General features: G+C 38.5%; 1 protein-coding gene across 1 annotated transcript; it reads left to right on the top strand.

Moving 5' to 3' along the window:
- The first annotated feature begins 7,030 nt into the window (after window positions 1-7,030).
- Window positions 7,031-12,099, top strand: LOC118563357. Its single transcript, XM_036137766.1, has 4 exons — window positions 7,031-7,079; window positions 9,941-10,030; window positions 10,122-12,007; window positions 12,093-12,099. The coding sequence occupies exons 3-4, from the start codon at window positions 10,122-10,124 to the stop codon at window positions 12,097-12,099; spliced, it is 1,893 nt and encodes a 630-aa protein (XP_035993659.1). The 5' UTR covers window positions 7,031-7,079; window positions 9,941-10,030.
- Window positions 12,100-12,898: the final 799 nt, after the last annotated feature.

The raw sequence follows: 12,898 nt of genomic DNA, 5'->3' as shown, positions 1-12,898 counted from the left end.
ATCACAAAGGAGGAGGAGACTGTATCATAGTGCATGTGCTGTCTTCATGTTTGACTTCTTGTGGCAAGAAAGATGGTGGTGGTAAGTCCAGTGTTTATAATAATTCAATATAAGTTGGATCTTGTCAAAGCTTGTGGTGCTGCTTTTTGAAAGTTATCTTGTTGACAAAATAACCAAAAGATTATTATATAACATTTGTTTCTCTTTCTCCAACCCCATTCTCCCCACCCCACCTAATTTGGAAAGTATCGATGCATCCCGAGAAGATAACAGTCTTGGAAGATTAGTCAATGATGACCACAAGAATCCAAGCTGTACAATGAAAAAGATATTGGTGGATGGAAAGCCACATCTGTGCTTATTTGCAGTGAAAGACATAAATCCTGGAGAGGAAATAACTTACAACTATGGAGGGACTGACTGGCCATGGAGGGAGAAGGTTTGTCAAGGATTATTTTCTGTTTAAAAAATGAATAACTTACATTTATGATGGAAGTCTATAAATATATGTTAAATAAAGAATCTGTAGTGGAGCAAGAAGTGGTCTAACAGACAGTGCTCAAACGACTCACTAGTAATGAATAATAATGAACTAATTGCTCCTTTAAGAAAGCCTTGTTAAACATTTTAGGTTGTAAGAATGTTTTTATTTCTTAAGGTCGTATTTTTTTTTTTTGAAAAACAAACAACAACAAACAAGACAAAAGAGATCCGGTGTTTTGTTCTTGGGTAAACACTAGTACAGGTCAAGGTGATGTAAAAATGAGAGACTATGTTGATGACAGATGAGATTGCCTCTATGTTAGTAAACCTGCACTTAAATATAGTATTAAGAGGCTATTTTCCTCTTCCACAGGCTAGCAAAGAATCGTCTGTGACTGAGGCTGTCGAAGTTGAGCATGCTGGCTCATCAGATCAAGCTCCGTCCAAGTCCTCAGAGAAAAAGGTAATTTTTCCTGAACGTCATTTCATCTGCCTTCCAGTTATCAGTCCTACTTGTGTTTTTCCGAGACATCTCAGTACTTTTACATTGGTAAAAAATGTTCTTCATTGAACAGGTTTCCTTCAGGAGTCCTAGTAACACACACTAATCTGGTCAAATGTCATTGTGGGGACTATAGCAGCTGTAGTCTGTACACAGTTAATGGCTGGTTTGTGATAACACACATTTTTCTGGTTTACAGTACAAGTGAGGACCCCGTTTGAGGGTTTTTTAATCATCATTTATTCTGCCTTTATGGAACTATAGCGTTTGCTTCCACTCATCAGTAGCATGGTTCACACCTGGCTTATTATCTGATGTATGCACTGTATCAGGGACTGTTATACAAAGATGTTTAGAAGGCAATCCTGTGTTTTTTTATTGGGTAAACTTAGTAAAGGTCAATGTGGTGTAGAAATGAGAGGCTATGTAAATAACAGATCATTGGTAAACTGAACCTGCTTCATAGTTGAACATGACAGCAGCGATTAATCAACAATGCACCAAGCTAGTCATCAGCTTTATTACTTTTGATTAGTCAATGGTTTTAGGTTGTTGCATAGTTGGTCATTTAGATTGCCTCTATGTTAGTAAACCTGCACTTAAATATAGTATTAAGAGGCTATTTTCCTCTTCCACAGGCTAGCAAAGAATCATCTGTGACTGAGGCTGTCGAAGTTGAGCAAGCTGGCTCATCGGATCAAGCTCCGTCCAAGTCCTCCAAGAAAAAGGTAATTTTTCCTGAACGTCATTTCATCTGCCTTCCAGTTATCAGTCCTACTTGTGTTTTTCAGAGACATCTCGGTACTTTTACATTGGTAAAAAATGTTCTTCATTGAACAGGTTTCCTTCAGGAGTCCTAGTAACACACACTAATCTGGTCAAATGTCATTGTGGGGACTATTGCAGCTGTAGTCTGTACACAGTTAATGGCTGGTTTGTGATAACACACATTTTTCTGGTTTACAGTACAAGTGAGGACCCCGTTTGAGGGTTTTTTAATCATCATTTATTCTGCCTTTATGGAACTGTAGCTTTTGCTTCCACTCATCAGTAGCATGGTTCACACCTGGCTTATTATCTGATGTATGCACTGTATCAGGGACTGTTATACAAAGATGTTTAGAAGGCAATCCTGTGTTTTTTTTATTGGGTAAACTTAGTAAAGGTCAATGTGGTGTAGAAATGAGAGGCTATGTAAATAACAGATCATTGGTAAACTGAACCTGCTTCATAGTTGAACATGACAGCAGCGATTAATCAACAATGCACCAAGCTAGTCATCAGCTTTATTACTTTTGATTAGTCAATGGTTTTAGGTTGTCGCATAGTTGGTCATTTAGATTGCCTCTATGTTAGTAAACCTGCACTTAAATATAGTATTAAGAGGCTATTTTCCTCTTCCACAGGCTAGCAAAGAATCGTCTGTGACTGAGGCTGTCGAAGTTGAGCATGCTGGCTCATCGGATCAAGCTCCGTCCAAGTCCTCCAAGAAAAAGGTAATTTTTCCTGAACGTCATTTCATCTGCCTTCCAGTTATCAGTCCTACTTGTGTTTTTCAGAGACATCTCAGTACTTTTACATTGGTAAAAAATGTTCTTCATTGAACAGGTTTCCTTCAGGAGTCCTAGTAACACACACTAATCTGGTCAAATGTCATTGTGGGGACTATAGCAGCTGTAGTCTGTACACAGTTAATGGCTGGTTTGTGATAACACACATTTTTCTGGTTTACAGTACAAGTTAGGACCCCGTTTGAGGTTTTTTTAATCATCATTTATTCTGCCTTTATGGAACTATAGCGTTTGCTTCCACTCATCAGTAGCATGGTTCACACCTGGCTTATTATCTGATGTATGCACTGTATCAGGGACTGTTATACAAAGATGTTTAGAAGGCAATCCTGTGTTTTTTTATTGGGTAAACTTAGTAAAGGTCAATGTGGTGTAGAAATGAGAGGCTATGTAAATAACAGATCATTGGTAAACTGAACCTGCTTCATAGTTGAACATGACAGCAGCGATTAATCAACAATGCACCAAGCTAGTCATCAGCTTTATTACTTTTGATTAGTCAATGGTTTTAGGTTGTTGCATAGTTGGTCATTTAGATTGCCTCTATGTTAGTAAACCTGCACTTAAATATAGTATTAAGAGGCTATTTTCCTCTTCCACAGGCTAGCAAAGAATCATCTGTGACTGAGGCTGTCGAAGTTGAGCATGCTGGCTCATCGGATCAAGCTCCGTCCAAGTCCTCAGAGAAAAAGGTAATTTTTCCTGAACGTCATTTCATCTGCCTTCCAGTTATCAGTCCTACTTGTGTTTTTCCGAGACATCTCAGTACTTTTACATTGGTAAAAAATGTTCTTCATTGAACAGGTTTCCTTCAGGAGTCCTAGTAACACACACTAATCTGGTCAAATGTCATTGTGGGGACTATAGCAGCTGTAGTCTGTACACAGTTAATGGCTGGTTTGTGATAACACACATTTTTCTGGTTTACAGTACAAGTGAGGACCCCGTTTGAGGGTTTTTTAATCATCATTTATTCTGCCTTTATGGAACTATAGCGTTTGCTTCCACTCATCAGTAGCATGGTTCACACCTGGCTTATTATCTGATGTATGCACTGTATCAGGGACTGTTATACAAAGATGTTTAGAAGGCAATCCTGTGTTTTTTTATTGGGTAAACTTAGTAAAGGTCAATGTGGTGTAGAAATGAGAGGCTATGTAAATAACAGATCATTGGTAAACTGAACCTGCTTCATAGTTGAACATGACAGCAGCGATTAATCAACAATGCACCAAGCTAGTCATCAGCTTTATTACTTTTGATTAGTCAATGGTTTTAGGTTGTTGCATAGTTGGTCATTTAGATTGCCTCTATGTTAGTAAACCTGCACTTAAATATAGTATTAAGAGGCTATTTTCCTCTTCCACAGGCTAGCAAAGAATCATCTGTGACTGAGGCTGTCGAAGTTGAGCAAGCTGGCTCATCGGATCAAGCTCCGTCCAAGTCCTCCAAGAAAAAGGTAATTTTTCCTGAACGTCATTTCATCTGCCTTCCAGTTATCAGTCCTACTTGTGTTTTTCAGAGACATCTCGGTACTTTTACATTGGTAAAAAATGTTCTTCATTGAACAGGTTTCCTTCAGGAGTCCTAGTAACACACACTAATCTGGTCAAATGTCATTGTGGGGACTATTGCAGCTGTAGTCTGTACACAGTTAATGGCTGGTTTGTGATAACACACATTTTTCTGGTTTACAGTACAAGTGAGGACCCCGTTTGAGGGTTTTTTAATCATCATTTATTCTGCCTTTATGGAACTGTAGCTTTTGCTTCCACTCATCAGTAGCATGGTTCACACCTGGCTTATTATCTGATGTATGCACTGTATCAGGGACTGTTATACAAAGATGTTTAGAAGGCAATCCTGTGTTTTTTTTATTGGGTAAACTTAGTAAAGGTCAATGTGGTGTAGAAATGAGAGGCTATGTAAATAACAGATCATTGGTAAACTGAACCTGCTTCATAGTTGAACATGACAGCAGCGATTAATCAACAATGCACCAAGCTAGTCATCAGCTTTATTACTTTTGATTAGTCAATGGTTTTAGGTTGTCGCATAGTTGGTCATTTAGATTGCCTCTATGTTAGTAAACCTGCACTTAAATATAGTATTAAGAGGCTATTTTCCTCTTCCACAGGCTAGCAAAGAATCGTCTGTGACTGAGGCTGTCGAAGTTGAGCATGCTGGCTCATCGGATCAAGCTCCGTCCAAGTCCTCCAAGAAAAAGGTAATTTTTCCTGAACGTCATTTCATCTGCCTTCCAGTTATCAGTCCTACTTGTGTTTTTCAGAGACATCTCAGTACTTTTACATTGGTAAAAAATGTTCTTCATTGAACAGGTTTCCTTCAGGAGTCCTAGTAACACACACTAATCTGGTCAAATGTCATTGTGGGGACTATAGCAGCTGTAGTCTGTACACAGTTAATGGCTGGTTTGTGATAACACACATTTTTCTGGTTTACAGTACAAGTTAGGACCCCGTTTGAGGTTTTTTTAATCATCATTTATTCTGCCTTTATGGAACTATAGCGTTTGCTTCCACTCATCAGTAGCATGGTTCACACCTGGCTTATTATCTGATGTATGCACTGTATCAGGGACTGTTATACAAAGATGTTTAGAAGGCAATCCTGTGTTTTTTTATTGGGTAAACTTAGTAAAGGTCAATGTGGTGTAGAAATGAGAGGCTATGTAAATAACAGATCATTGGTAAACTGAACCTGCTTCATAGTTGAACATGACAGCAGCGATTAATCAACAATGCACCAAGCTAGTCATCAGCTTTATTACTTTTGATTAGTCAATGGTTTTAGGTTGTTGCATAGTTGGTCATTTAGATTGCCTCTATGTTAGTAAACCTGCACTTAAATATAGTATTAAGAGGCTATTTTCCTCTTCCACAGGCTAGCAAAGAATCATCTGTGACTGAGGCTGTCGAAGTTGAGCATGCTGGCTCATCGGATCAAGCTCCGTCCAAGTCCTCAGAGAAAAAGGTAATTTTTCCTGAACGTCATTTCATCTGCCTTCCAGTTATCAGTCCTACTTGTGTTTTTCAGAGACATCTCAGTACTTTTACATTGGTAAAAAATGTTCTTCATTGAACAGGTTTCCTTCAGGAGTCCTAGTAACACACACTGGTCAAATGTCATTGTGGGGACTATAGCAGCTGTAGTCTGTACACAGTTAATGGCTGGTTTGTGATAACACACATTTTTCTGGTTTACAGTACAAGTGAGGACCCCGTTTGAGGGTTTTTTAATCATCATTTATTCTGCCTTTATGGAACTATAGCGTTTGCTTCCACTCATCAGTAGCATGGTTCACACCTGGCTTATTATCTGATGTATGCACTGTATCAGGGACTGTTATACAAAGATGTTTAGAAGGCAATCCTGTGTTTTTTTATTGGGTAAACTTAGTAAAGGTCAATGTGGTGTAGAAATGAGAGGCTATGTAAATAACAGATCATTGGTAAACTGAACCTGCTTCATAGTTGAACATGACAGCAGCGATTAATCAACAATGCACCAAGCTAGTCATCAGCTTTATTACTTTTGATTAGTCAATGGTTTTAGGTTGTTGCATAGTTGGTCATTTAGATTGCCTCTATGTTAGTAAACCTGCACTTAAATATAGTATTAAGAGGCTATTTTCCTCTTCCACAGGCTAGCAAAGAATCATCTGTGACTGAGGCTGTCGAAGTTGAGCAAGCTGGCTCATCGGATCAAGCTCCGTCCAAGTCCTCCAAGAAAAAGGTAATTTTTCCTGAACGTCATTTCATCTGCCTTCCAGTTATCAGTCCTACTTGTGTTTTTCAGAGACATCTCAGTACTTTTACATTGGTAAAAAATGTTCTTCATTGAACAGGTTTCCTTCAGGAGTCCTAGTAACACACACTAATCTGGTCAAATGTCATTGTGGGGACTATTGCAGCTGTAGTCTGTACACAGTTAATGGCTGGTTTGTGATAACACACATTTTTCTGGTTTACAGTACAAGTGAGGACCCCGTTTGAGGGTTTTTTAATCATCATTTATTCTGCCTTTATGGAACTATAGCGTTTGCTTCCACTCATCAGTAGCATGGTTCACACCTGGCTTATTATCTGATGTATGCACTGTATCAGGGACTGTTATACAAAGATGTTTAGAAGGCAATCCTGTGTTTTTTTATTGGGTAAACTTAGTAAAGGTCAATGTGGTGTAGAAATGAGAGGCTATGTAAATAACAGATCATTGGTAAACTGAACCTGCTTAATAGTTGAACATGACAGCAGCGATTAATCAACAATGCACCATGCTAGTCATCAGCTTTATTACTTTTGATTAGTCAATGGTTTTAGGTTGTCGCATAGTTGGTCATTTAGATTGCCTCTATGTTAGTAAACCTGCACTTAAATATAGTATTAAGAGGCTATTTTCCTCTTCCACAGGCTAGCAAAGAATCGTCTGTGACTGAGGCTGTCGAAGTTGAGCATGCTGGCTCATCGGATCAAGCTCCGTCCAAGTCCTCCAAGAAAAAGGTAATTTTTCCTGAACGTCATTTTATCTGCCTTCCAGTTATCAGTCCTACTTGTGTTTTTCAGAGACATCTCAGTACTTTTACATTGGTAAAAAATGTTCTTCATTGAACAGGTTTCCTTCAGGAGTCCTAGTAACACACACTAATCTGGTCAAATGTCATTGTGGGGACTATTGCAGCTGTAGTCTGTACACAGTTAATGGCTGGTTTCTGATAACACACATTTTTCTGGTTTACAGTACAAGTGAGGACCCCGTTTGAGGGTTTTTTAATCATAATTTATTCTGCCTTTATGGAACTATAGCGTTTGCTTCCACTTATCAGTAGCATGGTTCACACCTGGCTTATTATCTGATGTATGCACTGTATCAGGGACTGTTATACAATGATGTTTAGAAGGCAATCCTGTGTTTTTTTTTATTGGGTAAACTTAGTAAAGGTCAATGTGGTGTAGAAATGAGAGGCTATGTAAATAACAGATCATTGGTAAACTGAACCTGCTTCATAGTTGAACATGACAGCAGCGATTAATCAACAATGCACCATGCTAGTCATCAGCTTTATTACTTTTGATTAGTCAATGGTTTTAGGTTGTCGCATAGTTGGTCATTTAGATTGCCTCTATGTTAGTAAACCTGCACTTAAATATAGTATTAAGAGGCTATTTTCCTCTTCCACAGGCTAGCAAAGAATCATCTGTGACTGAGGCTGTCGAAGTTGAGCATGCTGGCTCATCGGATCAAGCTCCGTCCAAGTCCTCCGAGAAAAAGGTAATTTTTCCTGAACGTCATTTCATCTGCCTTCCAGTTATCAGTCCTACTTGTGTTTTTCAGAGACATCTCAGTACTTTTACATTGGTAAAAAATGTTCTTCATTGAACAGGTTTCCTTCAGGAGTCCTAGTAACACACACTAATCTGGTCAAATGTCATTGTGGGGACTATAGCAGCTGTAGTCTGTACACAGTTAATGGCTGGTTTGTGATAACACACATTTTTCTGGTTTACAGTACAAGTTAGGACCCCGTTTGAGGTTTTTTTAATCATCATTTATTCTGCCTTTATGGAACTATAGCGTTTGCTTCCACTCATCAGTAGCATGGTTCACACCTGGCTTATTATCTGATGTATGCACTGTATCAGGGACTGTTATACAAAGATGTTTAGAAGGCAATCCTGTGTTTTTTTATTGGGTAAACTTAGTAAAGGTCAATGTGGTGTAGAAATGAGAGGCTATGTAAATAACAGATCATTGGTAAACTGAACCTGCTTCATAGTTGAACATGACAGCAGCGATTAATCAACAATGCACCATGCTAGTCATCAGCTTTATTACTTTTGATTAGTCAATGGTTTTAGGTTGTCGCATAGTTGGTCATTTAGATTGCCTCTATGTTAGTAAACCTGCACTTAAATATAGTATTAAGAGGCTATTTTCCTCTTCCACAGGCTAGCAAAGAATCATCTGTGACTGAGGCTGTCGAAGTTGAGCATGCTGGCTCATCGGATCAAGCTCCGTCCAAGTCCTCAGAGAAAAAGGTAATTTTTCCTGAACGTCATTTCATCTGCCTTCCAGTTATCAGTCCTACTTGTGTTTTTCAGAGACATCTCAGTACTTTTACATTGGTAAAAAATGTTCTTCATTGAACAGGTTTCCTTCAGGAGTCCTAGTAACACACACTAATCTGGTCAAATGTCATTGTGGGGACTATAGCAGCTGTAGTCTGTACACAGTTAATGGCTGGTTTGTGATAACACACATTTTTCTGGTTTACAGTACAAGTGAGGACCCCGTTTGAGGGTTTTTTAATCATCATTTATTCTGCCTTTATGGAACTGTAGCTTTTGCTTCCACTCATCAGTAGCATGGTTCACACCTGGCTTATTATCTGATGTATGCACTGTATCAGGGACTGTTATACAAAGATGTTTAGAAGGCAATCCTGTGTTTTTTTTATTGGGTAAACTTAGTAAAGGTCAATGTGGTGTAGAAATGAGAGGCTATGTAAATAACAGATCATTGGTAAACTGAACCTGCTTCATAGTTGAACATGACAGCAGCGATTAATCAACAATGCACCAAGCTAGTCATCAGCTTTATTACTTTTGATTAGTCAATGGTTTTAGGTTGTTGAGTAGTTGGTCGTTTGTATTAGGGTTAGTAAACCCGTTTGAGTTTTTTTATTCATCATAATTTTTTCTGCTTTTTTGGAACTTAATTGTTTTTTTCCACCTATCAGTAGCATGGTTCACACTTGGTTTATGACCTGATGTATGTTCAGTATCGGGGATTATTATACAAGGATGTTTAGAGGCCAATCTTTATGTCTTCTTGGATAAACTGTGCAGATGAAAGTGGTGCAGAAATGAGAGGCTAATCCCATAACCCCTTTTTCTCATAATGGTTATTATTCCTTTTAGACATTGAAAATTCTAAATTCTGTCTCTTATTAAGACAAATGAAAACACTTTTAAACATAAACTCCAGGGTCATGACAATACTGTTTTTATTCATTCTCAGTCATTGTCTTTTTTGTGTGATATATTTCATCACTGGCATAGAGGTGATCAGTACATGGTTCTACCTACATGCACTGTAAAGTCATGGTTGCTTTAATTGTAGGTTTCAGGTAATCTACATAATTTGGTCTATTATTTCTAATATTCCTCTGGACAATAGTTCTTAGGTTTTTTTAATGAGGTTCCGGTTTGTTCAGGTTTTATTGCCAGTATTCCCAAAGAACACCTTGTTTATTGAACCAGTCTTCCAAAACCTCCTCGTAGATTGTCGTGTTGACTGTGGACTTTTTTTTAATCCTTGTTAAATAATTTCACTTACTCCTCAATTTTCTTTTTTATTCTAGAAACATCATTCAAGGTCTTCACCTGATACTAGCTCTTCTGATGAAGACCATTTGCTCATCCCTAAGTTAAGAAGGACCAAAAGCATTGTGGTAAGTTACACTATTTAGTAATCATGAACTTAAAAAAACCCAGAATGGCCATTTGAGATTTATTTTCCTTCTGGAATATTTTTTTTTCTAGATGAACAAACTTGATTATTTGGAGTCCGATGACCTATTTGACCCTTCATCAAATGAGAGTGGAGAAGAATATGTTCCTAAAAGTAGTGAGGAATACTCTGAAGATACTGACACAAACGAAATTATGGAAACTGACGATCAGAAAAGACTCCTCCTCTGTCATTTTAAGAAAGTTGCAGATTTCACAGTTTCACCTCCCCCTGTGATGAAGGAGAACAGTAAAGATAAATGTACGGAGAGGGGACTTCACAGGGGACGTTCACCAACAAAAAAGCATGAAAAATTTCATAAATCCAAAAGGCGACGTTTTAGTCCTTCACTCTGTCGCACTAAATGCATTGGTGAGGCTCAGTCAGCTGATCAAATTGGACGTTCAAGTGAAGACGACAGCTCTGCCACATCAACACCTGTTGCAGAAGATGATGGTGTATCTTACTCTTCAGTTGCAGATGATAGATGTCCTAAAGTTTCTCCTGTCATACCTGCTGTTTCAAAAAGTCAGGATGGGTCACGTATTTACAACAAAAAGCAGTACTGTTTGTACTGTAAACAGGGATACATAAAAATTTCAAGGCATTTGGAGCGTGCTCATCACAACAAACCTGAAGTTGCACAAGCCATAGCTTTTCCCAAAGGCTCCAGGGAAAGAAGGTTACACCTCGAACATTTGAGAAACAGAGGCAACTTTGCACATAATGTTGAGGTGCTTAATAGTGGCACTGGAAGACTGGTTCCACGCAAGCAACCAAGGGAAACATCTGAATCACAAAATTATCTCCACTGCACCTATTGCCAAGGATTATTCACAAAAAAAGTCCTCTGGAGGCACATGACAATCTGCAAGTTCAAGCCCAATGTTGTCAAGAAACCTGGCAAAACACGAGTTCAGGCGCTCTGTGCATTTGCTGTTCCCCCTCCCCCAGGAGTGAAGACAGAGTTCTGGAAGTTGTTGAACTCCATGATTCAGGATGAGGTGTACTCTGCTGTAAAATCTGATGAACTCATCATTGAATATGGACAGCATCTTTACAATAGACTGGGTTATGATCCCACAAAACATGAGTACATTCGTCAAAAGATGAGAGAACTTGGAAGACTTTTGATACATTCAAAGAAAATTACCCCCATGACGACGATTGAAGAACACATTAAACCTGCAAATTTTATGCTGGTTGTGGAATCTGTAAAATCCCTAGCAGGTTTTACGGTTGTAACAAACACCTACAGGTGCCCTAGTTTAGCGTTGAAGATTGGATACAGCTTGACAAAAATTTCACAGCTGGTTGAAAGTCGTGCAAATGTGCAGAAGAATTACAGTGCAGCTAAAGATGCTCGTGCATTCCGAAATGTTTATGAATCAAGATGGAATGAGTTTGTGTCAGCTGCATCTCTGAGAACACTCCAGGAATCAAAGTGGAATGCTCCACAGTTGCTTCCCTTTACTAAAGATGTCCAGACTCTTCATTCACATCTAAGTGAGCAACAACAACATTTTTACAACCAATTATCAACAGAAGTATCCTCACAAACCTGGATGAATCTGACCAAAGTCACCCTGACTCAAGTGATTCTGTTCAACAGACGCCGATCCGGGGAAGTATCAAAAATGTCCCTTTCCGCATATCTGTCTTCGATTCCGAATAGTGATCAGGATGATTTGAAAGAAGCTCTATCTGACCTTGAAAAAAAACTGTGCAAACATTTTAGAAGATTAGAAATAAGAGGAAAAAGGGGCAGAAAGGTACCAGTCCTACTGACTCCAGAAATGCAGCAGTCATTGGATATGCTTGTCAGCAAACGACAGGAATGTGGTGTACCTACAGAAAACATCTACTTATTTGCAAGACCATTCGCAATGAGTTGCTATCGTGGCTCCGATTGCCTTCGGCATTTTGCTAGCACCTGTGGAGCCAAAAGACCAGACACATTGACATCAACAAAGCTGCGCAAGCAAACAGCAACTCTGTCTCAGATTTTGAACCTGAGCAATACAGAGTTGGATCAGCTAGCAAATTTCCTTGGTCACGATATAAGAGTTCATCGCCAGTTTTACAGGCTTCCAGAAGGCACCCTTCAGCTTGCTAAAATCAGTAAAGTACTCATGGCACTGGAGCAGGGACGTCTTGTTGACTTTAAAGGAAAAAGCCTGGATGACATAACCATTGACCCTGAAGGTACTGCTTGTCTTTTTTTAGCATATATTTCTATGTAAATGATTGAATGCATTGCTTTTATTTTGGTTATTGCCATGTGACAAAATGTTGATCCAGTTGTGGTGCTTTTAAACCAATTACAGAGAATGTGAAGTTGGACAGTGAGGAAGAGGCAGAGTTTGAGTCAGATCCTAAGGGTAAGCAATAGGTTTAAATAAGTAAGTAAATAAATTAATACAGCTTATATTATTTTTTTACTTTTCATTTCAGAGGATCAAGTCACATCCATCGGGGAACATAGACCAGAAATGGAGGACAGAAATGCCGAAATACAGGACAATAGGACACCTTCACAAACCAGCAAAAGTAGTTCACCTAAAAAGGGTAAAAGTAAGTATTCCACTCATTTGTCCCTCTACTCCCTGCCCCTCTCCATCTTAAAGAATTCCTCTAGGTTTTTGTTTGAATTCTATTTTTTATGCATATCAAAGCTGTTTAGTGAATTTTCTCAATGTTTTTCAAATGCATTTTATATTAAATGTGTTTGAAGAATAGATGAAGATAAATTATCCATATATCTTTTTCACTAACATTATTAGTTTTTAAGAGAATGTTTTGCTTTTTT

This window comes from Fundulus heteroclitus, chromosome 6, assembly GCF_011125445.2.
Source record: "Fundulus heteroclitus isolate FHET01 chromosome 6, MU-UCD_Fhet_4.1, whole genome shotgun sequence".
Taxonomy (NCBI): Eukaryota; Metazoa; Chordata; class Actinopteri; order Cyprinodontiformes; family Fundulidae; genus Fundulus; species Fundulus heteroclitus.
Note: the sequence above shows the minus strand (reverse complement) of the source record. Positions and strands in the feature narration are given on the sequence as shown.

What these genes read in the sequence shown, in the direction of transcription:
- LOC118563357 (XM_036137766.1), top strand. Translation starts at nt 10,122, where the DNA reads ATGAACAAACTTGATTATTTGGAGTCCGATGACCTATTTGACCCTTCA.